Here is a 26,242-nt window from a genome sequence, read left to right on the forward strand (position 1 = left end):
TACCGGTGTTTGTGGACTGTTTATCTACCCGTGTGACTACTATCACAGCTTTATATTAGTCATTGCCAAATTAGTTTCATTCAAAGCAATACTTACTTTTTACAATCGTAAGTACACGTTTACTACATGCTTCCGATCCGAAATTCCAGTGATGTTAGCTGATATATGAAAATAATATTTACTTCCCTCTTCTTCGTTGCCGGTTAAAGATTTCGCCCTGAAGCTTCTGCCAAAAACAAACAAATTGAATATTAATGGTGAATTTAAGATTATTTAATACATAATGTCGAACTTACCATTCTTAGAATATCCTTGAAGAGCTATAACTTATTTGCATTTATCTACAAAATTCTCAACGAGTAGTATTCACTAAAATTTATCTTTACCTTGTAAAATACAGATTATTATTATTGCTACTCTACTATCGCTACAATTATGTACAATTCATGTAAAGGAATCTAATGTTATACAACAAACAACTGATTTAAGAAGAAGTCGAGGGCTTCAAATTGTTTATGTTAGAAACACGTTTATTAATCCTTCTGCATCTTGAACTCAAATAGCCTCAGTATCTTGAGTGGCTCAAATAGTAAATTAATTCAAGACCGTTTGCGGTTCTAGGGAACAAGTAAGAAAGAACGGAATTTTGAACTAATGGATAAATTCAATGAAAGAAAATTTTAAGCAATGACAAAAATTGTTGGGTGAGAGCATTAAGCGTAGCATACGGTTGGCTGAAACCAACACTTTCCGGACATTTCGTCAAGGAAACCCACCAGCCTAAAACACGACGAATTGAAGGACCTGCGAGCTCGAAATATGTGTCCACCAGCGCACAAAACTAATACACTACTTCTCTTCACACCACTCATTCTCCTTGCGAACCTGTTCCTCCTCTGCCGGGGTGAAGTCATTCTTGATGTTGAACGTCTTGCGAATCTCTTCCGGGGTTTTGCCCTTGATCATGTTTGCCACCGTCTTGCACGTCACATCCAGCAGCCCCTTAATGTCCAAATAGTTCGCTGCCAGGATCAGCTCGAACAGGGTACCCTGGTCCACCTTCAGGAAATCGGCATCCCACGAACTAATGTCGTCGGTGCGCTTTTCTTTGCTGTCGTCATCTTCGACCGGAATCGGATCATCCTTGTGGAAGGTGGCCCACTGTAGCACCTTTCGCAAGATGGCGGAGTTTACGTTCGGCAGCGGTACGACCTCATCGTCACCCTCGTCCATACCCAAATCTTCCAGCATCGTTTTGATGGTCCCGGAACATTTCGCGATCTGTACATCGGTGTCGAAAATTTCGCCGTCCGACGACTGTAGTCTGATGGTGGGCATTGTGACTGTGTGTTAGTGAGATGATTATTGATTCCTAGGAAGCACTCTAAAAATACACAAAGAGCGAAAAACAAGGAAATGTTTAGCAAACCTTTTCCGCCAGTTCCTTTACACGACCGTGTTTGTGCTGAATTTTGCACTATTCAATTATTGCAACTGATTAGCAATCGGTAAATCTTAAAAGTTAATATAATATCGAACAAACACTTACCGAAATAGGCTCTTTCTTGAAAATTTTCTTCGTGTTTATCCCGAGGCGCTTGACGAAACGAAATGAAATATTGAATGCACCACTGAGGAGGCTGGATCACGTCGAACGCTGACAGCCACAGTAACGTCATTTTTGACAGTTGATGGACTTAATATCGTTTCCGTTTCCTTTCACGATAAGTTTCGTCCTTAAATAGACGGTTATTTGTAGATGAAATAATTTTGCACCCATTTTTAGCTAACATCGCTTTTCGGTGGGATATTTTACAACTCGCAGTAGGTTTAAGCGGAGAGTTCGAAGATAAGAAAACGTTTACCGATCCTTATAAGAAACTTCCACACATTGCACACAATTGTTTAAGCGTATTAAGATTATGCAATGCATTTTATTCAAATTTACCGCGTTCAATATAGATAACGTTCAAATGTATCAGAATCAATCCAAATATGGACAAACTAATGCGGTGAAAATAAATCAAATGAACACGTAGAGCGAAAAACGGAGTTGGTATAAAAAGCGCAGAATAAAGACGAAATTTTTCAATTCAGCGTTCCTAAAATATCACAGTCATAAACAAGAACTCCTCGTATGCGGTATAACGTGGGCAGATTATTTGAAACAGACCATCGTTCATGATGTGGCAGTTTTATATCTTATCTAGAGTAATGTCGTTTAGAAATGGAAAATCTTTCCACTAGCCCTTCTGCCCTGTTGTATGATGCGGTTCGCAATATTACCCGAGGATGAAACACGGAACGTGTCATGCTCACCGTCGTCCATAATTTCTAACTAATGATACGGTGGAAACACACATCATATTAGTGGACCGTTTCGGATTTGGATTACAATCAAACCACCCGGGAAGATCATGGCGGAAGCATAGTAAATGAGGAATAAACATTAAAAAGAGAGAAGAGAGAGAGAGAAAAAGAGAATAGAAAGGATTATGAAAGCGCAGTGAAAAGGAATGCAATGCAAACAGGTAAAACATGTATCATTTAATATCATTGTATTTAATGCACATATTTGCGTTTTTCGTTCGTACGAATTAACTTAACACTCTTCATTGAATCGTACACCAGATGATCGACAAACGTTCCTACATAGCGGTCTAACTAGCACCTTTGTTATCCTGTCAACAGCGCCCAGACGATCATCAAAGTTTTAACTGAAGCTGTACCATCATACAATGATTATCCCACTGCAAGCTTCATACGCAACACTTATAGATCCCTTTAATCTAATCCATACTTTCGCTTAAAATAGGACGACATCCCGCAACGGGTCATTTAGCAGAACAATTAAGGAACTTAAACGAATTAAAACAATCTTTCTGCCTGTGTGTTCTTACTCGACCATTTCATCAGAGCACTTCTAATCTTAACCGACTGTTTCTTCACTACATCTGCACAAAATAACAATATCATTACCGAGCCCTTCAACTGAAACAGGTGTGTCTTTTACGCTAGTAAGTACAACGAACATTACTATTCCCAATTGTACAGCTGAAGCAAGAACAGCTCCTTGTATACTTCTGACTTTTTTCTGATTAATGACAAATCACAGGGAGGTTTGTATCTTTCGGTTATAATCTTTACGTGCTGGGTAACTGTAGAACAAAGATTCAGAACACAAAAATCTACCAAATGAAACGTGTAGCAAAACGTATAACAAACAAACAAAAGTTTGATCGACAAAAGGTGAGTAGAAATGTATTGTTCAATAAATCATATTCAAATCATACAATACCAGTGGAGTGAACAGAGAGCCACCTAAATTAATGTTTAATTGTTTTTCTTTAAGGTTTAAGAATTTCAAGAAAGTCCATTCGGAAACGTTTCAAATGTATGGACATTTAAAATATTTAAATCTTTCTTTTTGACGCGAATAGACGTGGAATCGTTTCATGATTTTTAACAGTAACTGATAAAACAAACATTGTTTATTTCATTCTAAATGAAAAACTTAACTTAATGAGCACACGTTGTAAAGTGTTTCAAACATTATTGTCCATGCCTTTGGGGACATTTACGACCATGTAAAACCTAAACTGAAAATGTAAAACTACCGAATTGTTTGCAGCGCAATGCAACAAATTAACGAACCCATACCGTGGATAATTAAAATAATCATATTAAAACACTAAATAACAGGACCGACCATAATGATGACGATTATGCTAAATAATACCAAGGAAACATATGGCAAACCGTGGTGGTAATGCAGCAAAATTTGGTAGAGAACACTGATGTAATGCATTTCGCTTTGATTTTGCTTTTCTGTTCTGCACAGTGTCTGCTCAGCAATTCAGTGGCAGAGCAAAACAAACAGGACTGCAATCAGCTTTTAAACAGTACGTTTCTGCTGCACAAACACGAGATACACGCATGTCAAATGAAACAGGAAAGAAAAACAGAACAAAATAAAGAATAAACATATGCCAATCATATTCTATAAGGAATAGAAAACTTTTGATAATGAAACAAACAAAACAAACAAAAGTAAATGCGAGAAATAATAACTCAGCTAATGAAAACAAACTTTGTACAAAAGATTACCAAATAAAACCACCGAATATCTTAGCGCGTTTTTTCCACACCAATTAGCTTTTGTTCCGGTTTGGTGTTACATAAAATTAGACCCCAAACTACTCAAGATGTTGATCGCATCGTTAGCTTCATGTGCGGCATCGGAATGTTGCTGTCGCTGCGGATCATGTTTAGTATTGTTTCGTGTGTTGTGTGTGGAAGTGATAGTCGCACCAGTTCGTCCAACGCCAAACGAATGGAGAGAGTGGAAGTAGTAATAGTAGTAGTAGAAGTGGTCGGTGGTATTTGTTGTCGATAACAAAAGGAGTTTCCAGAAGAATAATTGTTTTTTTTTTGTACGCATAAGAAGGAAATTACGAAGGAATTGCGCGAGACACATCACACGTGCGTGAAACAATACATAATCGAGTTGGGTAGGTTGGTGGTTGGGTGAGAATCGTAGGGACGATAACGAAGGAAAGCATGCATGCAAAGAATAGGGATACATGTTAAGATCACAATCCATGTTACACGGTTATCATTAACTAGATGCGTAATAAAAACTAACCATTAATCATCTACTTGTGACAGTGTTTCGGCCTACGCGATGCTTCTCAGAACTAATTTAAGGTTACAAATATAATGTTATAGTTATGTGTGTTTCTACTACTGCCCATTTCGGGCCCAGTTCAAAATTTAAAGTTATGTCAAACGTACTGCGCCCTCCGCCAGTTCTGGCACTGTCACAACTGCCCAAATATTTCTATCACCAACTTTTTTTCACCAGTCAAGTCTTTACATTACGGACCAATACGTAGCATATTTTGCGCTACATTTTTTTCTGTGTTAATAATAATTCGTTAGTTGCTTTGTATTCAATTTCAAAAAGCTTCAGCAGCTCATTTATATCCCCCTTCCTAACCAGAACAGCACCGTTGACTAGACAAAGATAAACACCACCAATACCAGATACTATCCCTAAATACCTCCAACAAATCCAGAGGATGCCTCGCACGCTCACGTTGCAGCGAGGTACACGTATCATTTTCAACGATTAGTGTTGTCCTTCGAACTCGTGTCCTAACTTTAAATACAGTGTATGTGGGTGTGTGTTATGAATTTGTGTATGATTTAGTAGCATGGATAATTTCATGCATTTTCTTTTACATGCAAGTTGCATTTACAGGTCTACTAAAACCGCTTCTATACCCGAATTATGCAACTTGGTTAGTTTGCAATTGTTCCCTACAATTGTTGTGAGTGTGTGTTTTTTTGTTTAATTTTCAAGCTCATTCACTTATCGCTACCCGCACATAAATTAATCGCGGTTTTTATAGCTTGCAAATATCGTGCTGCGATCGTCCGAAACGAGGCGTATACTTACGCGATTGATTGAATTCCGGCGTGCGCTACCGTCAGCGGGACCACCGCGCGAAGCACGATCATCATCGTCGATGCATAGGTCGGAATCCGAATCCGAACGACGCGTTGGACCGTCCTACGATTAAAGCGGCACATAATATATGTTAAATATCTTTTGTTTCTATATAAATAAGCCTAGAACGTTCCGAGATAGATCTAGGGTCTTTCGCATTTTTCTGGAGTCCAAGAAAATCGAATTATTTCAGATCTCTCTCGGAACAGACAAGTTTATTTAAAATTGAAAATAGCAATCCTTCTAATACCAAACTTAATATGTTAATTTCTAACACTAACCTGCGTCAGCTGCTCGGTTGTAGTGAGCAAACGAGCCAACGGGCTCAAGCAAACAGGTAACGTCTCGAGCAATGTTGGCCGCGAATGGGTCAATAATGGTTTCATGTACCTGTGAAAAATAGATTTTTTCAAACTTTATTTCTCTCTCAATGAAACATCTCTTTAATCTTACCTTGTATCGAAATTTCCCCACAGCCGTGCTAGTACAGCTTTTTCGTGACCTCTTCGCGAGCCTCCAGGAGTAGTGGCACCTTCACTATCCGGATTTTCCAAATCCTTGTTTTGGCATATAGAGTGAAACAATAAAACCGTTATTACGTGATCTTATCAGTCTTAGTCTTATATGAAATGTTAACAATATCAAATGAAAGCGCAATGCTAGGTGGGGCAACAATAACAAACCACAAAGAGGAGGCAACTAATGCGTGATTATAATGTCTAATTTTAATAGAAATGCATGATTATGCGTGATGGAATAATACCGTAGGCAAATACTAACAAATTCCTCAAATTATAAAGCTATCCAAAACTAGTCCTTCGCGATTGTTTAAATTAACGCTAACAACATAATCTCTTTAAAACTACTCGACTAATTAAATAAAGGGGAAAACACAAAATAAAAGAAACATTCCAATGTTCTAAAAATAAGGAAAACGAATCAAAAATGAGAATTTCATTAACGCCTCTTACCAAAGAACTTGCTCGCCTATTCACCTGCAGTTGACTGAGATTTAAACCAACATCGATGGACTTTAGAAATTAAAGCAATCGATGCCGATTGTGGCGAATACGCGATAAAGCAATAATAAAAACATTATCATGGATTAGTTTGGGGAATGGTGCTTTTGTTCCGCGATAAAGTGTGGTAGGATGAAAAATTGTTACGCCAACTGCTACCAACATTTTGCATACGGTGTATGACATCATGAGCGACACTAGCTAAGCAACGCTTTATCGATAATGAGCGGGTAGGAAAGATTGGAGAAAGCTATGAAACCATGGAAACCGCAGGACTGTCATGTCAGATTTAACACGTTAAACCCATTACAACATGTGGCTAGTTACAGACCAAAAACGAATGGACGGGGAACGGGTACGATCGGATCGATTAATGAACCATACACACGCACATACAATGATGCAAAACACATTGAGGAGGGAAATTCGCATGCAAGAATATAGTAGATCATTAATACTCTCACTACAATGATCAAACATCAAACAAATGGCTACGATGCCGGAGGGCATGCGGTTTTTTCGCTTATTAAACATACCCCAGCCGTGTTCTCCATCGAATTGTACACCTGCTTGTTGCGGTGCAGATAGTAAACGAAGGTTTGTCGTTTGCCGTAAGAATAGTGCGCCAGGCGTACATTGTTTTTTTTTGTGTTTGAAAACAGGAATAATTTAGAGATTTTGAAATACATTAATTTTAGAAACAGAAAAATGATTTGGCGATTAGCGTAGCGTTCATATTTTGGTTATTGGATTAAAAAAGTAAACATGAAATATGGCAAACGATCACAAAAAGAATATGTAAAAAATTTGGTACATTTTTTGCGTTATGCAATGGAAAAGTTGTAAGACCGGTATTATCACGGTGCAATAAAAGAGTGCAGCAGATAAAAGAAACTTAACGATAAAATGTTGCTATACTTACGCTACGTACTCCTTGATAGGGAAGGACCTCCGTTTCATCATCGACTCCAACACTGGAAGAAAAAAAAGGAAGATGATTAGTATCAGAAGAAGGGTTTTGTTTTTTTTAAGTTACTCACGGTATATTCAACCAATTTAGCAGAAAGTTCGCTGCTCCACCTTGAATAATGACGGTGGTAATAACAATTAACGACGTAGTCGTTAACATTGCCTGTCTCGCGTCGGACACCGTGTTCCGAATGGCTAATGCGAACGACATTGCACCTCGTAACCCTGCAAAAAGGCAATAAAACAAGCAAAAATTTAGCTTTCCTTAAATGGAACATTCTAAATACATCGCCTTACCGGCAAAGAACAGCATGTGCTGAAAATTCCACGAGATCTTTGGCTTTCTAGCAATATTTAGCAAAGCTGAAAGGGGGTAAATATTTACAGCACGCCCGATAGCCGCACACATCTGGGAAAGGAAACAAAAGACCCCACGCATCAATTACAAAAACGGCATTCAGATGGATGCAACACAATCAGGGGGTACTTACAAAACCAGTAAAAATGAACAGCGGATCGAAGTGATGCTTCGGGAAGGTAAACATTGATACACCGATGTACGAGAAGATGAAGTTTTCGGCAAGAAAATTAAGCAGCTCAAAAATCTGCTTCGTTCGTGTCCGGGAATCATCCGACAGGTTGTTGTACGTGTAATGTGCTTGACAAATACCGCAAAACAGTACCGCAACAACGCCTGTGAACGAAATCAGTGCATTCATTAAAACAATAGAAAAGCCATTGTTTACCACCCCCACTTACCCGTTAACTCAGCTGCTTCAGCAATCAAAAACGTACTGTAAGACATCAGCACAAACAGGGCTGATTCCAGCAGTGGGAAATCCCGTATCCGCGTGAACTTGGTCATCATTGCCGTGACGCAACCCATCGATGCGCCGATCAGCAGTGAAAAGGCAAACACGCTGAAAAAATCTCCCAACGACCGTAGAAACGCGTGGCCTTCGAATTCGCCATTGCTCGAATAGTGCTCACCGTAGTTTTGAATTGCACTGAACCATATCAAGGTGAAGGTAAAGTAACGTTAGAATGAACCCTACAATTTCCATACAATTGTTCTTACCCACTGAGTACGATCGCAACGGCATCATTCAGTACACTCTCGCCAAACACAAGCGCATACAGATTAACATCCACATGCATATCGCTAAAGATCGCCAAAATTGTAAGCGGATCGGTGGGAGAAATTAGTGCCCCAAAGTATAGCGTGTCCAGAAACGTGAAGCTCGACTTTAGCTTTGGCATCAGCTGGACGAATCCGTACATTAGTGCGCCAATCAAAAACGCCGACAGAGTCGTGCCGATGATGGCAAACATTAAAATAGCTCCAAGGTTACGGAAGAAGTATTTCTATAATGTGAAAAATCGGATGATTAAATGTTTAGCACAACGCTACGTTAATATTCTTACCCGTTTCAAGCTGTAGCCGGCATGGAATATTATCGGGGGTAGAATGATGTTAAAAAAGATTTCCGGATCAAACGTAGCCTTCAAATCAATCTCGTTTTCTTCCACATTGCCCAGCTCACCGCGAAAGCTGTACGTGTACGTTTTGTTTGCTTTCACCGGTTGCTCGGAACCGTGCGGTAGATTGCCCGGAAACTTGAGCCATAGTGTGTCCGGCGGGAGGCTTTGGTTGAACTTTGCATCCGGTTCTGCTTCCACGGAAACGTGGATGATTGGTGTGGTCGTTCCTGCATACCGGATAATGGCTCCCACGATAAGACCTAACAGAGAAAGAGGAGGCAAAAATTGCATGAATTATTATCAAACCATTCTATAGTTTACAGCTAAATCGCGTAAAAGTCATAGCGTCAGCCTGAGTTTGTTTCATTATTATTGTTATTACAACAGCCGTTTCAGCGGCGATGAAAAGTAAATATAGCAGATACATAGTAAACGACGAACAAATCACACATATAGCACCATACGAGCTGCCGTTGCGCAAACGGCATTAGTCATACGAACGTCCTCCTACTATCAGTGTAAAATGATCCGTCCGACCGTACCATATGGGAACGTTGGGCGACGCACTCGCACTATTGATTACAAACCATGGTTCATATTCGAATAATCCGATTGTCAGTCACACATTTCCGAGGCAGCACACGGAGCTTTGATAACAACTACCTTTTTGGCGACTCAGGGAAACTTTTTCACTTACCGTATATCACGGCCAGACCCGTCTCGTGCAGCCAGGAAACGCGCCGATGTTTGAACAACCATATCGTTAGCACCGTCAAAGTTAGCAGGAAGGTGTAAAGCAACAGATTGAGCGAATCGATCTGATGGATTTTGTTCGCCTTCGCATCGAGCTCGATATCAGTCGATTCGGCTGTGACGGCCGTATCTAGTAGGCACCATTGGGCTAGCACTATCAGTACTGCGACGGGCAGAAAACGATACCGGGATCGATGGTTTTGCGATTTCGTACGCCGCTTTAACATTGCAATCCCGTGCCCGGTCGGACCGTCCGCTCGTACCAGGATCCGGAACTGTATTTCGGGTTATCCGAAACCCGCGATAGCTGTACCCGAAGTACTGACTACTCGTGCGATGACGAAAGGTACCACTAAACAGACCGTTGGATCAATTGCAATTGGTGCTGTTTTGTGTGTGCTGACGAAACTACGACGGGGGAGAATCCCCTTTGCTCTATGGCCCAAACTCTTATTGCCTATTTGCACTCTGCTGGTCCTTGTTATTCCGTTGTGTGCTGCTTCCACTTCGTTTTGTTGATTAGGAAATTGATAACCTTTTTTTTTGCTTTGTTATGACAGGCCAAACTTTGACAACAGCCTGCTGCTCGACGAGATTCGTGCAGTGCACAATGGTCGATTGTACCGCACTGTCAGCCATTTTACATTTTCCAACAATAAAAACATGTCCCCAATATCGCATTGTGTTGTGTAGTATCTCCCAGAAACAGTGCTCCTGATCTTAACAACGCAAAAGGTATGTTATTTACGTTTCTTTACGCATTTCATCACACAATATTAATACTCCCAACGTAAACAATAAGTGGAACATATTTTATTTAACGATTGCTCTCGATTGTTTCATTCGCTATCAACATTATCACGATGAACAATTTAAAGAATAGTGCCTTTCACTTCCTGTAAACATAGATGGGCGATTGATTGCGTGCGCGTGTTCGGATAGTATGGAGAGATCGACAATGATTCGAACTGAAGTTATGTCTAGAAACAATTAAATATTTCCGCCTCCAACAGCCTCACTACTATCCTCCACCTGATGATTGTCCCGTGGGCGGAAGATTAGCACTTAGCCGTTTTCTTTGCGTTGATGCCATCGACGGTGTGGGCGGTTTGGCAGCCTATTGAAGTGAAAGATCGGAAGCATTACACTGAGTATACATCTCCGGTTGAATCTTCACGGTGGGTCTATTTAACTTACTCTTGCTAAATGCGGTGTGCTAGCAGAAACTGGCCGTGCTGGTCCAGCTGCTGATGTAGGACCATTGCCGAGCGTCTGGATAGCAACTGGACGTTGAATTTCGCGATCGATACCCTCAGCACTGTTGGTGCGTGAGGAAGATCCCGCCCGACGGAACATTCCGGATATCTTTCCCTTGAGGTTGGTTTTACTCGACCGAATATCGCCAGCCAGGCTGAGATCAGAATCTGATCCTTGATGCTGCGAGGTGGGAAAAGGCAAAACCAAACACGTCCGATCACTACGTTCAGATCATCTGGTAGGTACGGAATACTTACGGAGTAGTCGCTTTCGGTTCCCTTGCTTCGGGTGAGACTTAAGCTGCGTAATTTACCCATAAGGCCACGCTTCTTCTTTCGCATGCGCGGCATATCACTTTGGGTCGATCCGGTCGATAGACGCGAGTCAAGGCTGGAATCACGGCGCATCATGCCGTAGTCGGAGTCGATCGATTGCAGGGACGACATACTATCGTCACCTTCTCTCCAGATAAGCTAAAGTTTGGGGTAACAAATGCAAGGGTCAGAAGCGTATAGCGTTTATAGTAAAGACAAATCAATTCCTTACCCCCTGCTGTTCAGCCTGCATTGATTGATCCAAGGAAAGACTCTTTCTGTGCAGGCTGCCACCGTTACGGTTCACCCGGAGCACCGGCCGGCCCGGTGAGTTTTCGTGCATTGCATCATTTTCCTGGGATGCAGCCCTGTAAAGAACACAAAGTTGTAAGGTGTGCACTTTTCCGAACTGAACACCGCTTACCGTCGCATTCCTCCACGGCGTGCTCGTTCTCTGTCTTTTTCCTCGTCGCACATGCGCTGGTAGCGTCTCAGATCTTCGGATGCATCCGCCAGCCTAGCTAATACTGTAGAAATCGACTGCTGTGGCTGTGAAGCTCCGGGTCCCGGCGATGGACTCTTGTGACGCATGGGCGGTGTTGGAATGGGTGCATTAGCAGTGATGGTCTGTAAAGAGTAGGGAAAGGGATTGTAGATCAACCAACAGCAAAAGCGCGCCATATCTGGCATGCACTACCTTTCCAGTGCTTGTCGTGTGGGAATCCTTGGCAGCAACCTTCTGCAGTTCCGGGGCCAACTTCACCAGTTCATCCACCGTTTGCAGCAGTGCTCCTATTCGTCGATCACCCTCCGCTTCGAGCCTCTTTCGTGTGGCGTCGAGCCGCTCCCGTTCGTATCGATCGCGATCTCGGCGCAACTTTTCGTTTGCTGTACGCAGCTTCGCATGAGCGTCACGCAGCTCCAGCAGATCGCTTTGCAATTCGGTCACCTTTCGGCGACCCTCTTCGATCTCTTCCTCGGTTGTCTTTTTGATTTGTTCGATCTTGCGCTTCGATTCGAGTTTCTCCTTGTCCCGTTCACGCTCCACCTCGTACAGTGTTTGGCGAAGATCCCGGGCCAGCGTGGACGTTTCCTGCACTAACCGCTGCAGTTCTTCGCGTTCCTTTTGCCAGGATAGCTCCAGCCGTGTCTTCGTACCGGGTACCTTCGACTTTCCGCTTCCCATAATCTTCTCCTCTTCCAGCTCGTTAATCTTCGACTGCATCTCGGATATCTTGATCTCGGACGCGCTCAGCTCCGACACCAGCTCCGTGCGCACCTTACTGGCTTCGAGTCGGGCCTCGCTGAGTTCATCCTCGAGACAGCCGATCTGTTGCTCCAGTGCTACTATTTTCGTCTTGTCGTCATCATCTCCGCTGCTGCTGGTGACGGACGCGAGACTGCGCCGGTTTGCCTTCATATCTCCAATCTGCTTTTGGGCTGCTTCGACCAACTGCTTGAAGGTATCACGATCGCGCTTAAACCGCTCGCACTGTCGCTGCATAGCCGTCAGCTCGTTGTGCAAATTTGTCACCTGCTGTTCGTACCGCAAACGGGTCGCAGCAACTTCGGACTTTACGTTCAGCTCCGACGCTTCTAATCTGTGAATTGGATAGCGGAAAAAACGGACATGAGAACAGAACCTAATCAAAACATTACTCTCAAACTCACTTCTTGTAGATGCTCTTCAACTCCTCCTCCAAATGAGCGTTGTGCTCGCTAAGCGTACGCTGTGCCTTGTTAATGCGCTCATAGTCATCCAATTTTCCACGCAGATCTTCGTTCTGGAAATAGACATAAGCAGAGAAAGCTTTTCAATCATCGGTGCATTTATCCACACACCACGCTACATACGTCTTTTTTCAGCTGATTCACTTGATACGCGTTCATCTCGCTTTCTTTGGTCAGTTTTTCATAATCATGCTGCTTGTCCTCCAGTGCCGTTTTCAAACGATTCTTCTCCAACTCTATACCGGCATACCGGTTATCGTTGTTAGTTTCAGCGACTGTCAGCTTCTTCTGCACCTCCACTAACCGGCGGCTCATGTTAGTGTTTTCTTTTACAAGCCGCGACTCGATCGCTTCCGCCTGGAGTAACTTGTTCTTAAGCTTATCGACTTCCTGCGTCTTTTCGCGCTCCGATGCCAGCTGCGCCTTTGTGACTAGATGGTCCTCCTCCATGGTTTCGTGTTTTTGTAACAGCTCTTCAAACTTTCTACTCTGCTGGTGGATCTCCGCCGTTAACTCTGAAGAGGGATTAAAACAGTTAGAACAGTAAAAAATGTGTTGTATCAATGTTTGGCGCTAATCGCCTACCTTCATTTTGTTTCTTCAGATCCTGCAGAATCTTCGTTGATTCGCTATCTTCCACACCGGTGGCAGATTTACTCTTCAACGCGGACATCTCCCGCTCCAAACTTTCCTTTATGAGCTCGGCATTTTTCTTCGAAAGCTGAAGTTCCTTCTCCAGGTCGCCGATGCGATTGTCCAGCTTGGTCTTTTCCTTGCGTAGTTTTTCAAGATCCCGCTCGGCGTTAGTGTGTTTCTCCTTTTCCGTTTTCAGTTGTGCCTCGAGCAAAGATCTGCTAGACTCCGTAGCTTTCATCTACAGTGTTGTACGGGGAAAAAATATACACTAAGATACCAATCTTCTATTAGTAGCCACCTTCTATACTTACTGTCGAATTAATTTTGGTGATTTTATCTTCGAGCGTCTTAATCTTGTCATTCTGCTTTCTGTTTTCATCTTCTAATTTTTCCACGGTACGCTGTGCTTCGTTCAACTTTGAAGTTTGCTGTTCGAGAGTTTCCTTTTTAAGTGTACCTGAAATCGAAAGATATTCCAAATCAATCTCCAATGCTGAATTTTTAGTATGCTGTAGGGCAATTACTTAGTTCCGTCGTGAGTTTCTCCCGCTGTTGCTTTGTTTCGGCCAGTTCTGTCTCGAGTTGTTTCTTTTCCTTTTCTAGCGCGGTAAGGTTCATGGCACCTGCTTTTCCAACTAAAGCACGCAACTCATCGATCTCCATCTCACATTCTTCGACCATTTTCTGACGAAAGAAGTGAGATTTGTTTGATGATTGTCATTTAGAACAGGATAAAACTTCCACTCTCTTACCTTCAGCTGTAACTTTGTGTGCATATCGGTTGGGCTCTTCGAAAGGCGTGTGGGTAGTTGGGCGGTAGCCTCTTGTACAACCCGTTTCAATCGCACCTCCAGTTCATGTTTGTCCTTCTCCAATTGATCGATGGAATCGGTTAGCTTTTTCTTATCTGCCGCTGACAGCGTTCCGGTTGGCTTCTGTACGGTTTGCAGCTTCTTGATCTCCGCCTGATACTTCTCGTTGTCCTGCTCGAGGCTTTGCGTTTTAGCTCGCAATACCGTCGCTTCCTGCTCGATCACCTGCAGCTGTCGCTTCAGGTCAAGTGCTTGCTGCTCGGTAAGTGCATCAAGTGATCTGCAAAAGACAAAATTCAAAGCTCACCATGATTATCGGCAAACGATCGCGTAACTAGTGCCGTGCAATAAACGTACTTCGATTTGGACAACGATTTGCCACCCTTGGACTTGGCCAGTGCCATCTCAGCTTGCAGCCGCTCAAATTCACGATCCTTTTCGATGAGCTTTTTCCGCAGCTCGCTAATCTCATCCTCCATGACAGTGATCTTCTTTTCTTCCAGCGGATCCTTCACACCTGCCTTGCTGCCAAGCGATGATGGCAGTTTCCGGCCCAACTCCTTCGTTTTTGAGGCAAGATTTTCCTGCAGATCTTTGATCTGCTCCCGAGCGTGTTTGTTCTCGTGCTCCAGCTCCTCCATCTTGCGCCGCAGAACGGCCATTTCCTGCTCGTTCAGTTCCAGCTGTAAGCGTATTTCGGCGGGATCCTCCTCATCGGATATGCCTTCATCCTTCTCGACTGGGGCATTGTCCGTGCCGGAGCGTGATGAAGGTGCTGGACTCAGTTTTCTTGTTTTCGTGAAGATACTGGTCTTGGCTGTAATGGAAATAGTGCGTTGTAATGCGAACTGCAGTTGTCACAACACATGATTCCAAAGTACTTACTTTTCGCCTTCGATGCCATCTTCTTGAGTTGCATCACCAACGAGTCGTTCTCGTCTTCAACGCGTGACGATTTGCGGCGCAGATTTTCCGCTTCTTCCTCAGCATACTTAAGCTGCTCGCGAAGATCCGCTTCTCGTTCGAGCGAATCCTGCAGATCCCGCAGCAACTGTGCCGGATCTTCCTGGGAACCGCCGCGTGTTAATGAAGCGCGCGAAATTTTACTATCGGCCGATGTTGATTTGCCAATGTTACCCAGGCTGGGTGTTTTCTTGGTCGGTGACGTGGGCGTTGAGCCGGAGCCGGCGTTCTCCAGTTCCGACTGCAAGCGTCGCGCCACTTCATTCGACACCTTCAGTTCGTCTTCGAGATGTTTGATCTTTGCTGCCAGATCACCACTTGCACCAAGGGCGGCCTTTTCCGACTCTAGCTGCTCGATGCGGCGGTCCGATTTCTTCAACTTAAACGACAGTATCCGACAGTTTTTGGTGGTCTGGTCGAGCTCCTTCTTAAGCGATGCATACTCATCCGCCTGCTCCTCGCGGAAGTTGTCGTGCATTTCTTCCATCTCCGTATCCTTGTTGAGCAGCTCGCGCCGAAGTTCCTCATTCTCATCCATCAGCTCCTCGCAGAACGTTTCGGCCTGTTCCAACTTCTGGCGCAGCTGCTCCTCAAGGAATCGGCTACCGCGAACGTTCATATCCGCCGACATCTCCTTCAGTTTGGTAGTGAGGAATTTCTTCTCGTCCTGCAGGTCGTCTAAAAGCTGCTTCTGCTCATTTACCTTCTGCTGTAGCTTCAGCGCTTCGGAAGCTGCCGTCTTGTTCGACACAGTGTCGATCGAAGCGAGCCGCCTCAGCAGAATGTCACTCTTGTCCCGTTCGGCTCTTTCAGCCCTTGCCTTAACCGTATCCAGCTCACGTCGTAAACTCTCGTTCTCCTCCTGCAGTTCTCGAATGTCGGTATGGTCCACAATGGTTGCTTCCGTTGTTTCGGTCGTTTCGGTCGTGATCGAGTGCAGATCATCGTCCGCTTTTGCTTTTTTGTCTTTGATCGATATGAGAAATTTAACGTCGTCACTACTGGAACTGGGTATTTGGGGCTCGCTTATCGGTCGTACACTCTTCGGCTGGAAGGAAGTTATGGATGGGGTCGACTGGGTTAACGATATTTTCGACGACGACGATGACGATGGTCCAGCAGGGGTCGTAGAAGTGGTTGCGGGCGTTGATGAAGACGAATCTTCGGTGCGCCGTCTGCGAACGATAGTTTTCGCTGTTGTACCGCTGGCATCACTTCCATGGGAGTCCTTAGAAGTGTGTGCGCTGGTTGTAGCGGTTGTGCTTGATGATGGCTGTGGTGTGCTAGCAAACGTTACCGTTGGCTTGGCACCGCTGGAGGTTACCTTTGCGGTGTTTGTTGATGCTGTTGAAGAGGAGGAGGGAGTGGTGACACTGGAATCGGGTGTGTCTGGAATGGGTCTACGTCTTCGTCGTTCGACTTTTTCAACCGTGTCTGGTTCCGTTTTGGCAGGTTTCAGAACTACTTTCGCTGTTACTGCTGGTGGCTCATCTCTGTTGGTAAAGGAAAACGAAAGCGTATCAACATTACGCGTCACCCGACTACATCACCCAGCTGCTTACCTTTCCTGCTTCGGAGGTACTGTTCGCTCTTTGCTCGTTTCGCGCTCTGTGCTTCCCTGTCGCTTTATCAAATTTAACTTTCGCACACGCTCTGCCAACGAGTCACCCTTCTCAATCACAATGTCCGCTAGACTATCTTCACGCTTCAGCAACTCGGCCTTGTCCTCCTTTTTGACATTTTCCACCTTCAGAATGGGCGGCAATGGTGGCCTTTTGATGGTGACTGTCGTCGAGTTAACCTCGTCTAGCTGGAAGTTTTGAAAGAAGACTCAGATAGTATACCCCAAGAGTATGTAGGCCATGCTACAGCTATAACCGCAGGTTTACCGCTCATTACTAACATTGTCGAATGTTGTCGTATGGCGCCGTCTTGGGAGCGGCAAGTTGACCGTAAAATCGGCCTTCACCGACTGCAGAATGTTGTCCAGATCTGGGGTCGAGGCCCACGAGGCTGGACGTTGCTGAAAGTTTTGCGTACTACCACCATTGTTACCGCCACTGCTGGGACTGAGCAGATTCTGTGTAGATGTCCAGCTTCGAACCGGTTTGTCCAGCGTGGTGCTGCTGCCGCTATCACGATTGCTGCCAACGCACAGAGAAAGAGAGAGGGTGATTAAGAATTGAATTGTCAAATTCTCCATTCCTGTAGACGCCTTATCTACCCTACCGTGATTGGGTTGAGCCCGGAAGAACCGGCGTGGAAGCTGCAATGTCGTCCCCATTGCGTTTGTTTCCGTGTTCCTTATAGTCCCGAAAGCAGCGCTTACATCGCGTCGGCCAGCGTACTTGCGGATGGAAGCCAAGCGGACATAACTGATCACCCTTGGCACTTGGAAAAAGGTGCGACATGATGGTGATGTCTCATTCAATTTATCTCAATGCTGTGGGCGTGTGATGGCAGTGGTGGAGTGCGAAAAGTGCGAAAAAGAAGGAAGGAAGGAAAAGCAAAAATAAGTTTCCCTTGTTTTACACGTCGATAGTGATTGGTACGCATTTCGCCGTACGACGTGACAGCTAGTGTGGGTGCGCGTTTGATTACAAACATATCGTGTTAGCGCCAGGCTATAAATAGTCATCGACGACGCCACACCCACGTGTTTTGGCGAGACCTTGTGCACTAAATTGTACACTATTTTTAATCGTGTATCGGCTGCTGTCGGAGCGCTTGGTGAGCGTATCGATTGATCATATGATCGGTGGAATTTGTTTCGTTTTCGTCCATTTAATGGTTTTTAAGCGTTTTTCATTGATGGACACTTAGCAAACGATTTCGAAAATCTTGAGTATGTTTTTGTACGTTTTTGAGTTCATGCTACAGAAAAGATATGTAACAGTCATGCATCTACTGTGGTAGAATAGTTAAACCCCAAAAAATAATGCGATGAAAATGAAGCGTTCCTATCAAATTGATTGATCGGGTAGTTCTTATGTTAATAACTTAAATTCAAAGGTTCTATTGTTAGTCGACCATCAAATTTCAACCTAATTCAACTTTGAAAGTTGTATGTCAGAGAAATAGATTGTTATAGTGTATTGGTCTCCACCCTTACACAATCATTAGCTTACCATGATGAATGGTTAGCTTTACGTGACTTGAACTTCCTATGGGCTGAATATTTACTTTACTATTCAGGAGTATTTCAGGCTTTCTTTGACTTTATTTAACCGTAGGTGGATGATCAGTCCGGATGTGATTTTAGACCGATCCTGTCGACTAATACTGGCACCGCTACAAATACAAAACCGTGCCAAGGAGGAGTTTTACATTACCTATTAGATATTTGTCCAGATTACAAAAGCAAAATATGTTTCTTTTTAACAAGAAATGTATGAAAATTTTAAACAGTATATAAACTGTTGTTAAGCCGTTTGGCATTACAATTATATTTGTGTTACTTTTATTTAAAAGTCTCGATCTCTTTTTGGTGTAAAGACCTTCTAAGTCATGTCTGCCATTTCTGGCTTACTTCTAGCTTAATTTTACCACGAAAACGGATAGTGAAGACCCGCGACACTACCAATACACCACCGGTTGCCCAAAAAAAAAGTCTTTAAAAACAAGGCACGACACATATAAAATTGTCTACCCCGTGTAGTAATAACATTCCATTACAGTTCACTATCTACGAGGTACCATGCGTCTCCATTGGTTTTCGTATCCGCGTATAAAATTTCGTATCCCGTATTTAAACATTTAATAACCCTCTTTTTTCTAAACGATTAATACACTATTTTACTTCCATCGACAGAACATGTTTTTTACCGATATGTACGCATATACTGGCACAAAGCTGCACCAAACAGTACACCTTCAACAAGCTTGTTCCACGTGACGGTGTGCTGCTGTCAGAAGCAACATCTTTCGCAAACGTCAACCGTGATCGGGCTTTTAAAAATAGAAGAAAAGGCTTACCAACGTTTTGCATCTTTCGGTCCCTCCCCGCCTCGGTCAGTGGTCACCCAGAGGTAGCGAGGTTCACGCAGTAATAGTAAGTGACAAAGAGTTTGATCGATCCACGCCATTCCCGTCTTTGTGTCGCTTTTTGGGTATGCATCCATTGTGTGTACGTGCAGAGTGACGTAAATGTTTGAAATTGCCACCATTTATTGTGGACCCAGAGATAAATGCACAACCGCTAGCTCTTAGTAGCGCTCTTACTGATACTGAGATAGTCATAATGACAGTTACATCGGTTGTATCACGCTCTCTGGTTCTGTTCCCATATCAGAAACAGAATGAGCAAGCATCTTTTATACTGAGCACGATCTTTAAAGATGATAGGTGTTATACTAAAGTACATTTTTTAGTACTCTTTGTGGCCCAAACCTCGCCTGCTTGCAACCAGTAATTTTCTTTTAATTACTACCACCGGTTTTTAAGCAATAGCAATAAAAAAGAATTGAAATTGCTCTGAGGACCAGCAAACCATCATCAACCGCCACCCTAAGTGCGCTGGGAATTTTCCACACATTCCAAGAAAAGCAAAGATCTTGCACGTGTTCGCAAGCAATAAAATGTTTGCTCCTCATGTGTGGAACTGACATTGGCCTCCCATAACGCAACAGATGTTCCAATACTTTGTCCCCATTTTCCAGCCTGCCCTAGTTTATTCGAGTGGGGTCGGGTCCACTAACAGGTTTCCATCAACGCCGTTACCATTAGTGCCGCAATGTATTGCTCCCATTCGTACAGGCTTCCTTCTGGTAGGCCAGCGTGTTTTTTGGGGGTGGAGTCGGAATGGAGACGCTTTGCTAGATATTTTCACTCGTGTAAGCAATCACGAGTGAAGAGAGACAACTTTCCACGACCAGGATCACTGTGATTGTTTTAATAAGCAACTTCGTCGGGTTTTTGGTACATCACACATACATCGAGGCCATCGACGCGCTCGCCTTGGATTGCGTAACGTACAATACGGATGAGAGCAGGCAGTACGATACGCCGCCGAATCCACTGCCCCCAAACCCTGCTCTGTCCGTCCCGTCGTCGTCGTTTGTATGGATGGTATGGTGGTATGCCTATGATTTAAAAATATCTTCCGCTGACTTTCTCTCTTACACCGCACTGTGAACTTCTTCCACATTCACATAATTTACTTCATCCGATGATCTTCAGCAAGGAAACGAAGAAGATCCCGCTCGCAACGCACGTTTACGTTTGGCTCTAGTGTGTGTTGGACACGGAGCAACAAGCACACAGGGCAGACTCAAAAACTCTCAATGCCGACATCTTACCCTTACCGTCAGTGTCTCTGACAAAGGAAAATCCGTTCACTTTTCACAACCTACGAATGATTTACCCCATCCCCATTGAAGATCACCCACAGGAATCGCCCTTCATTTGCTCCGTCACTGATCGTCAGCAGCAAAGACACAATAGGCAATGATTAATTTCTGGAATCATTTTTATCACCTCTATAAATATAGCTCCAGCTTTTCTCTCACTCTCACTAGCCCGCACTAGGGTGCTTTAGCACGATAATAACGTAGCAGCCGATTTACGGGTACGCATTTCAATTTCAAACAGAACAATTTTCACACCCTTAAAGGCTTGCACTTCTTCCGCGAACTTTTCACACAAATTTCACTTCTGTTTCTTGCTTTTACACTACTGCCTCCAAGCGGCCATTTTCGCAGCGAAACGCTCTATTCTTCCTATTGGATATTCTTCTGCTCAGCAACAGTAACGAGTCATAATGCGGGCAAAAATAAACTAAGCTCCCCTATTTTTTTTCGCACTGGGGTGTACTGGGTGTGTAACCGCTGGCTACGGTACCGTCGGTTTTTTCAAAATCCACCACTAATGGAATATGCCGATCATATGCGAACTTTGCAACAAGAGTTATGCTGAAATGTTTTCGAACGCTAATTTCGAAATGCGAGACGTGTTGGGGTATCCTTTTTCGCTGCAATCGTTCGGACATTCAATCCACTCGGTTCGGTTTTCGGTTTGCGCTGTGTGTTTCTGCTGCTGTAGATGATCGATAGGCTCAGCTACTGAACTGTTGGTCACTTTTGCTCTCGGCGATTTCTTTCGTATTCTCTCCTACCGATCGCTGTCGTTAGTTGCATACTGTTTTCAAGTCGCTCGGGGAACGTTTCCTGTGCTTCGAACTGGGCAAGGGAGTGGCTCGCAATGGATGGCGAGCGGGGTAGCGCGGCTGCGGACTCGTTTTCAATCTGCACAGTATGTAGCGCGCGGCGCACCCTGATGCGGTACCGATACTCAACTAAATTTAAGCACGACGAACACCGACAACCGAACCACGGTTCAGGTGGCATATCCCGTGTGCGTCGATCACTGCGCAGACTCGGCTAGTTTTAACCACTTTGGACGTCATGAACGTTTGGCTGAATTTTTTGTGTCACTATTCATCAAGCTATGTTTTAATCGTTTATTGTTATTGTATTTTTTAAATTTATTTGCATTTTAATTTGCAATTGGTTCAAATTCAATTTATGTAACAGATATATTAAAATTTAATTCCGCACAGCTTTTGATCCTAACAGAACGCAGATCCATTAAATGGATGACTTTAAAAAATTGCTTACACTAGTAAATGCACGTTTACCCCTGATTAATCTTTTTAAAATGTTTGTTCCGTAACCCTGTACCTAACATGCGTTCGGGTTAGTTTTCCTCATCGCCCGGTTGACCTTTGATTCGGATTGGCGTTGAAGTTTCTCGCAAATGAACTTTCCAACGTTCACCAGCTTTGGCAAATCGATGCCCGTGTCGATGCCAAGACCGTGCAGCATGTACACCACATCTTCCGTGGCGGCATTTCCCGAAGCACCTCTTGCGTACGGGCAACCACCTAGCCCCGAAACGGACGCATCGACAACACCGATGCCAAAGTCCAGTGATGTCAGTATGTTGGGCAACGCTTGCCCGTACGTATCATGGCAATGAACCGCAAGCATATTAACCGGTGCGATCTTTGTCACTTCGCGCAACATATCGGTGAAGGTTCCCGGTGTACCGACGCCAATCGTATCGCCAAGTGAAATTTCATAGCATCCCATCTCGATCAGCTTTTCCACAACGCGGACCACTGCCGAGGGCTTAATTTTTCCTTCATATGGACAACCTACCGGGGATATTTATGATTTGATTAGTTTGCCGGGTGCAAACCCCAGTTCCTAAATCCCAACTTACCGACAACCGTTGAAACGTATCCACGCACTTTCACGTTTGCCTTTTTAGCTGCATCCATTACGTCCTGGAATCGAGCAATGCTTTCATCCACAGAGCAGTTGACATTTTTACGAGAGAAGCTTTCTGATGCTGCACCAAAAACTGCTACTTCCTCGGCTCCTGCTTTTATCTGTGGGGAAATGGTCCGCGGTTATTTAAGCTCACGATCACAGTTGATCGGGTGTTTGGTTTTTGTTATACATTACCGCTGCCTGGAATCCTTTAAGATTCGGTGTCAGCACTGGATAGGAGATACCCGGCAGCTTGGTAATACCCTTCAGCACCTCCGCGTTATCACCCATCTGTGGGACCCATTTAGCGCTCACAAAACTGGTCGCTTCGATGGTACGCAGCCCGGTTTCGGACAGTTGATTAATCAGGTCGATTTTGACCGCCGCCGGTAGCAGCGTAGGCTCGTTTTGCAGGCCATCTCGTGGGCCTACCTCCACGATTCGCACCGCAACCGGCTGAGAGATATTCTGCGCAATGATGTAAGCGATAATGATAAGAATGACTCACACGGAATGATTATATATATGAGTTGTTGCATTTAAAGTTACCGTTGTGTAAAGGCGATTGCCGGCAAATGTTGGTAGAAATCGGGTAAATCGCAACATTTTCGTGGAATGTAGGAACTCCAGTAGAGGGAATGTTCGGAAATGTAGATCGTTCGCGATCGTTGTTGTCAACTCGCGATAATTGACGTGAATGTAAACAAATAGAACAAAGGGAGAGAATTGGAAATGTCATAGTGAAACCAAAAATCCACGAAAATGCGTTTACGAAATATAAATTTTATGTTTTATTGCAAAGCTGTAGAATTGCTTGTTTGATGTATTAATGATATTTATTCGTATGTTGTACAGCTCTAGAAAATTAACGGAAATAAAGCACTCCCGTTTCGAGCTTGAAATGAACTCGCGGTGGTGGTAAGCAACATTTTAGAATTTAATTTCAATTTGGTGTTTTAATAGTTATTAGGATATTGTGTCACCATTTAATTTGGTCATTTGAGCGTACAATAGAAATTAAACATGCAGTGCCTCAATTCAATTGTAGAATCTTTTTATTAAAAAAATCGAGCTAATGTAAGCTGTCAAAAAGTTTGGTCGCCGACGTTCACAGTGTTCACTTTTGTCAAAGGGGAAAATACGTTGGATGGTATTCAAAAATAACCGTCCAGCCAAACAACAACAAGCAACGCGTTGTTTTGTACCTTTTCTGTGTAAATCCCTTTTTGTACTGTTCGTACAAGTGAGCATTAAATTGCCGTTTTCAGAGAATGTACAAGCAAGGTGATAAGGAAGCCGATAAGATCGTTACGTACGGGACGCCGACATTAAACGATTGGAAAGTTTATCTGCGGAATTTGCAGTAAGTATTTAGTGGCAGGTAACAAACATCGGATGAGCATCGTATCCGGTTTTGTTTTAAGTGGTACGTTATGATTGATTCTTTGGTGTTTTTGTAGACAAAACCCTTCCGTTGAAAACATGGCCACACCCGACTCATCGTCATCCGAATCGTCTTTTGAGCTGGAGGAAAGTTTCAAAGCGCTACTGGATCGTAAACGACGGGAAATGCAAGAGAAAAGATGCGAAGAACGAATGCTCTCGGAAGACTCCGATGTCGCATCGCGCGAGGTAGTCGAAGCTGGGAAAACATCGATCGGTAATGATTCAACGTTTCTCGAGCAGGACTCGATCAGCAAAACGTCCGACCAAAGCTTTGAGGAGATGGAGCGAATATGTGCTGTGTTGGATAAGGTGAACGGATTTGACACCAGCATTAAAATGGCGGAAGATACCGTAAAACCACCTACATTGACCATGCAACAAGCTATTACACTCGGTGACATAACACAGCTTGATGATGTTGACGAACCGTCCGGTTTGTGGGAAAACACAATTCTACCCACTCTTTCGCCCGTAAAGCGTATGCATATGCTGAGACCGTCCACAATCCTAGAGGAAACATCAGTGTCCGGGCCAGCTGAAGCATCCAAAAATTCATCCATCGAAACGTACATTTCGACTACGCAGGTAGCGGAATCAACGAACATGCATTCCGCTACCAGTGGTAGTGATGTGTATCGCACGGCCCAAGATACGTTCACAACGGATTCTTACGCACGCAGCAGCATTTTGGATATGGATTCTGGATTGACGATCGATCTAACTGGGGCCGATAATCGCGCCAACAATGATCAGGCGGAAGATGAGTCTGAGTACAGCAAGAACTCTACAAGAGAGGCGGACTCACTGGAGCAAGATGTGCAGAATGTAATAATTTTGGATAGCAGCACAAGTGACATCGAAGATGGTGAGCAGCAGGGTACAGAATACAATAAGGAAGAGTATGAGACACTTGGAAACACCTTTCCACTGGATTCAATAGCGAGTGAGCGCGACGAAAGCTTGGGAGAGGCTTCGCTGGTTTACGATAAACATGAAGAATCCGCCCAAAACTACCTGGATGAAGTTTCCGTGCTGGATGAAATGCCTGATCGCTTCAACGATACGCTAGAGGAGACGGATTTCATGATGAAGCAGGGTTTGAAGATTTTGGCACTGAAGAAACAACAGCAACAAGCTCAGAAACATTGCATTCCAACAGCGCAACAGGAAACACATCAAATGGCAAAATTACGCACAGACTCCGGTTCAGAGGATGGATCTCGTCCATTTTTGCATACTCCTTTGGGTAAAAATGTTAAGAAAGGAACACCTCTCGGCACGCCCCATTTATCATATCTGACACCTACTAGCGGCATGAGCTCGAAGTTAAATATTTCCCACGGAGGACACAGCGTCGGAGCCAAGCAGACACTGTTTTCCAGCGTGGGAAAGAACAGTGCTGCAAAGAATCCTATCGTTGGTGGCGCTGCGTCGGTAGGTTCTTTCAAGAAACCGGTTAGCCGTTTGCCCCAATTGAAGGTAACTGGACGAAAGTTTGACCATATCGTATCGCCCATTGGTGCGTACATCAAAAAAACACCACAGAGTACGTTGCAGGCCAAGATAAATTGTCACCACAATAATCTCATCGATGTACTGCACAGTGAAAACCGGGACAGTGCCCTCAGTGCCGGAAGCAACCATGGTTGTAATGAAAACCATGGCATTAATCTGAAAGGATACACCTCCTCACTTCCAGGCAAGGGCGTTATCAGTTCCAATCGTGCCCATGTGCTGGACGAAAGGAACGTCGTACGAATTCCGGGCGGTGAAAAGATGCAGAAGCTGATCAACAATTCGCCTACGATGGTCATTCGTCACGAGGGGCGTATTAAATTTGCCGAGCAAACGACAGGGAATGAGCAGCGTAAGCTAACGCACAACATGGCCGCAATGACTGACGATAGTTTGGCCGATTTGTCCGTACTTTCCAACGATATCTCCGTCCGTGTGCTGAAGGATGCTAATTAGTGTTGGCTGTAAATTTAACTACTTTTTATTTACTTTCTTTTGAACTTCGATCTGAGATGGTCGATGTTTTAACACACATAATAACGAAATAAACTACTACAATTAA

At 43.9% G+C, this 26,242-nt stretch overlaps 5 protein-coding genes across 9 annotated transcripts; 1 reads left to right on the forward strand and 4 right to left on the reverse strand.

Moving 5' to 3' along the window:
• Positions 1 to 509: 509 nt before the first annotated feature.
• Positions 510 to 1,602, reverse strand: LOC128301557 (S-phase kinase-associated protein 1). The gene is made up of 2 exons (XM_053038107.1): positions 1,550 to 1,602; positions 510 to 1,384 (listed from the first exon to the last, which is right to left on the reverse strand). Exon 2 carries the CDS (start codon positions 1,336 to 1,338, stop codon positions 850 to 852), a length of 489 nt encoding a protein of 162 aa, XP_052894067.1. The 5' UTR covers positions 1,339 to 1,384; positions 1,550 to 1,602; the 3' UTR covers positions 510 to 849.
• A 619-nt stretch (positions 1,603 to 2,221) lies between these two features.
• LOC128305612 (sodium/hydrogen exchanger 7) lies at positions 2,222 to 10,219 on the reverse strand. 5 transcript variants are annotated; one of them, XM_053043145.1, is made up of 14 exons: positions 9,680 to 10,219; positions 8,926 to 9,242; positions 8,579 to 8,865; positions 8,260 to 8,507; positions 7,992 to 8,194; positions 7,798 to 7,909; positions 7,572 to 7,725; positions 7,454 to 7,505; positions 7,068 to 7,097; positions 6,484 to 6,543; positions 5,966 to 6,069; positions 5,794 to 5,902; positions 5,462 to 5,575; positions 2,222 to 2,338 (listed from the first exon to the last, which is right to left on the reverse strand). In XM_053043145.1, the coding sequence occupies exons 1-14, from the start codon at positions 9,960 to 9,962 to the stop codon at positions 2,222 to 2,224; spliced, it is 2,190 nt and encodes a 729-aa protein (XP_052899105.1). In that variant the 5' UTR covers positions 9,963 to 10,219. The 5 variants fall into 5 exon arrangements, with proteins under 5 accessions (XP_052899105.1, XP_052899109.1, XP_052899108.1 ...); XM_053043149.1 differs by lacking the exons at positions 2,222 to 2,338; positions 6,484 to 6,543 and adding an exon at positions 2,552 to 3,910; XM_053043148.1 differs by lacking the exons at positions 2,222 to 2,338; positions 6,484 to 6,543 and adding an exon at positions 2,552 to 3,913.
• A 314-nt stretch (positions 10,220 to 10,533) lies between these two features.
• On the reverse strand, positions 10,534 to 20,944 carry LOC128301339 (myosin-2 heavy chain). The gene is given in 18 exon segments (XM_053037766.1): positions 10,534 to 10,852; positions 10,933 to 11,172; positions 11,250 to 11,465; positions 11,539 to 11,674; positions 11,731 to 11,933; positions 12,004 to 12,907; positions 12,978 to 13,090; positions 13,161 to 13,552; positions 13,623 to 13,911; positions 13,985 to 14,130; positions 14,198 to 14,357; positions 14,426 to 14,765; positions 14,843 to 15,302; positions 15,371 to 16,941; positions 17,011 to 17,254; positions 17,327 to 17,592; positions 17,678 to 17,891; positions 20,924 to 20,944. Coding segments are annotated over 17 exon segments (5,958 nt in total). The 5' UTR covers positions 17,860 to 17,891; positions 20,924 to 20,944; the 3' UTR covers positions 10,534 to 10,756.
• A 978-nt stretch (positions 20,945 to 21,922) lies between these two features.
• On the reverse strand, positions 21,923 to 23,374 carry LOC128303743 (hydroxymethylglutaryl-CoA lyase, mitochondrial). Its single transcript, XM_053040800.1, has 4 exons — positions 23,269 to 23,374; positions 22,915 to 23,187; positions 22,670 to 22,838; positions 21,923 to 22,601 (listed from the first exon to the last, which is right to left on the reverse strand). Exons 1-4 carry the CDS (start codon positions 23,323 to 23,325, stop codon positions 22,126 to 22,128), a joined length of 975 nt encoding a protein of 324 aa, XP_052896760.1. The 5' UTR covers positions 23,326 to 23,374; the 3' UTR covers positions 21,923 to 22,125.
• A 616-nt stretch (positions 23,375 to 23,990) lies between these two features.
• LOC128304281 (uncharacterized) lies at positions 23,991 to 26,204 on the forward strand. Its single transcript, XM_053041444.1, has 2 exons — positions 23,991 to 24,082; positions 24,180 to 26,204. Exons 1-2 carry the CDS (start codon positions 23,991 to 23,993, stop codon positions 26,134 to 26,136), a joined length of 2,049 nt encoding a protein of 682 aa, XP_052897404.1. The 3' UTR covers positions 26,137 to 26,204.
• The last annotated feature ends 38 nt before the right edge of the window (positions 26,205 to 26,242 follow it).

Source organism: Anopheles moucheti, chromosome 3 (genome assembly GCF_943734755.1).
Source record: "Anopheles moucheti chromosome 3, idAnoMoucSN_F20_07, whole genome shotgun sequence".
Lineage (NCBI taxonomy): Eukaryota > Metazoa > Arthropoda > Insecta > Diptera > Culicidae > Anopheles > Anopheles moucheti.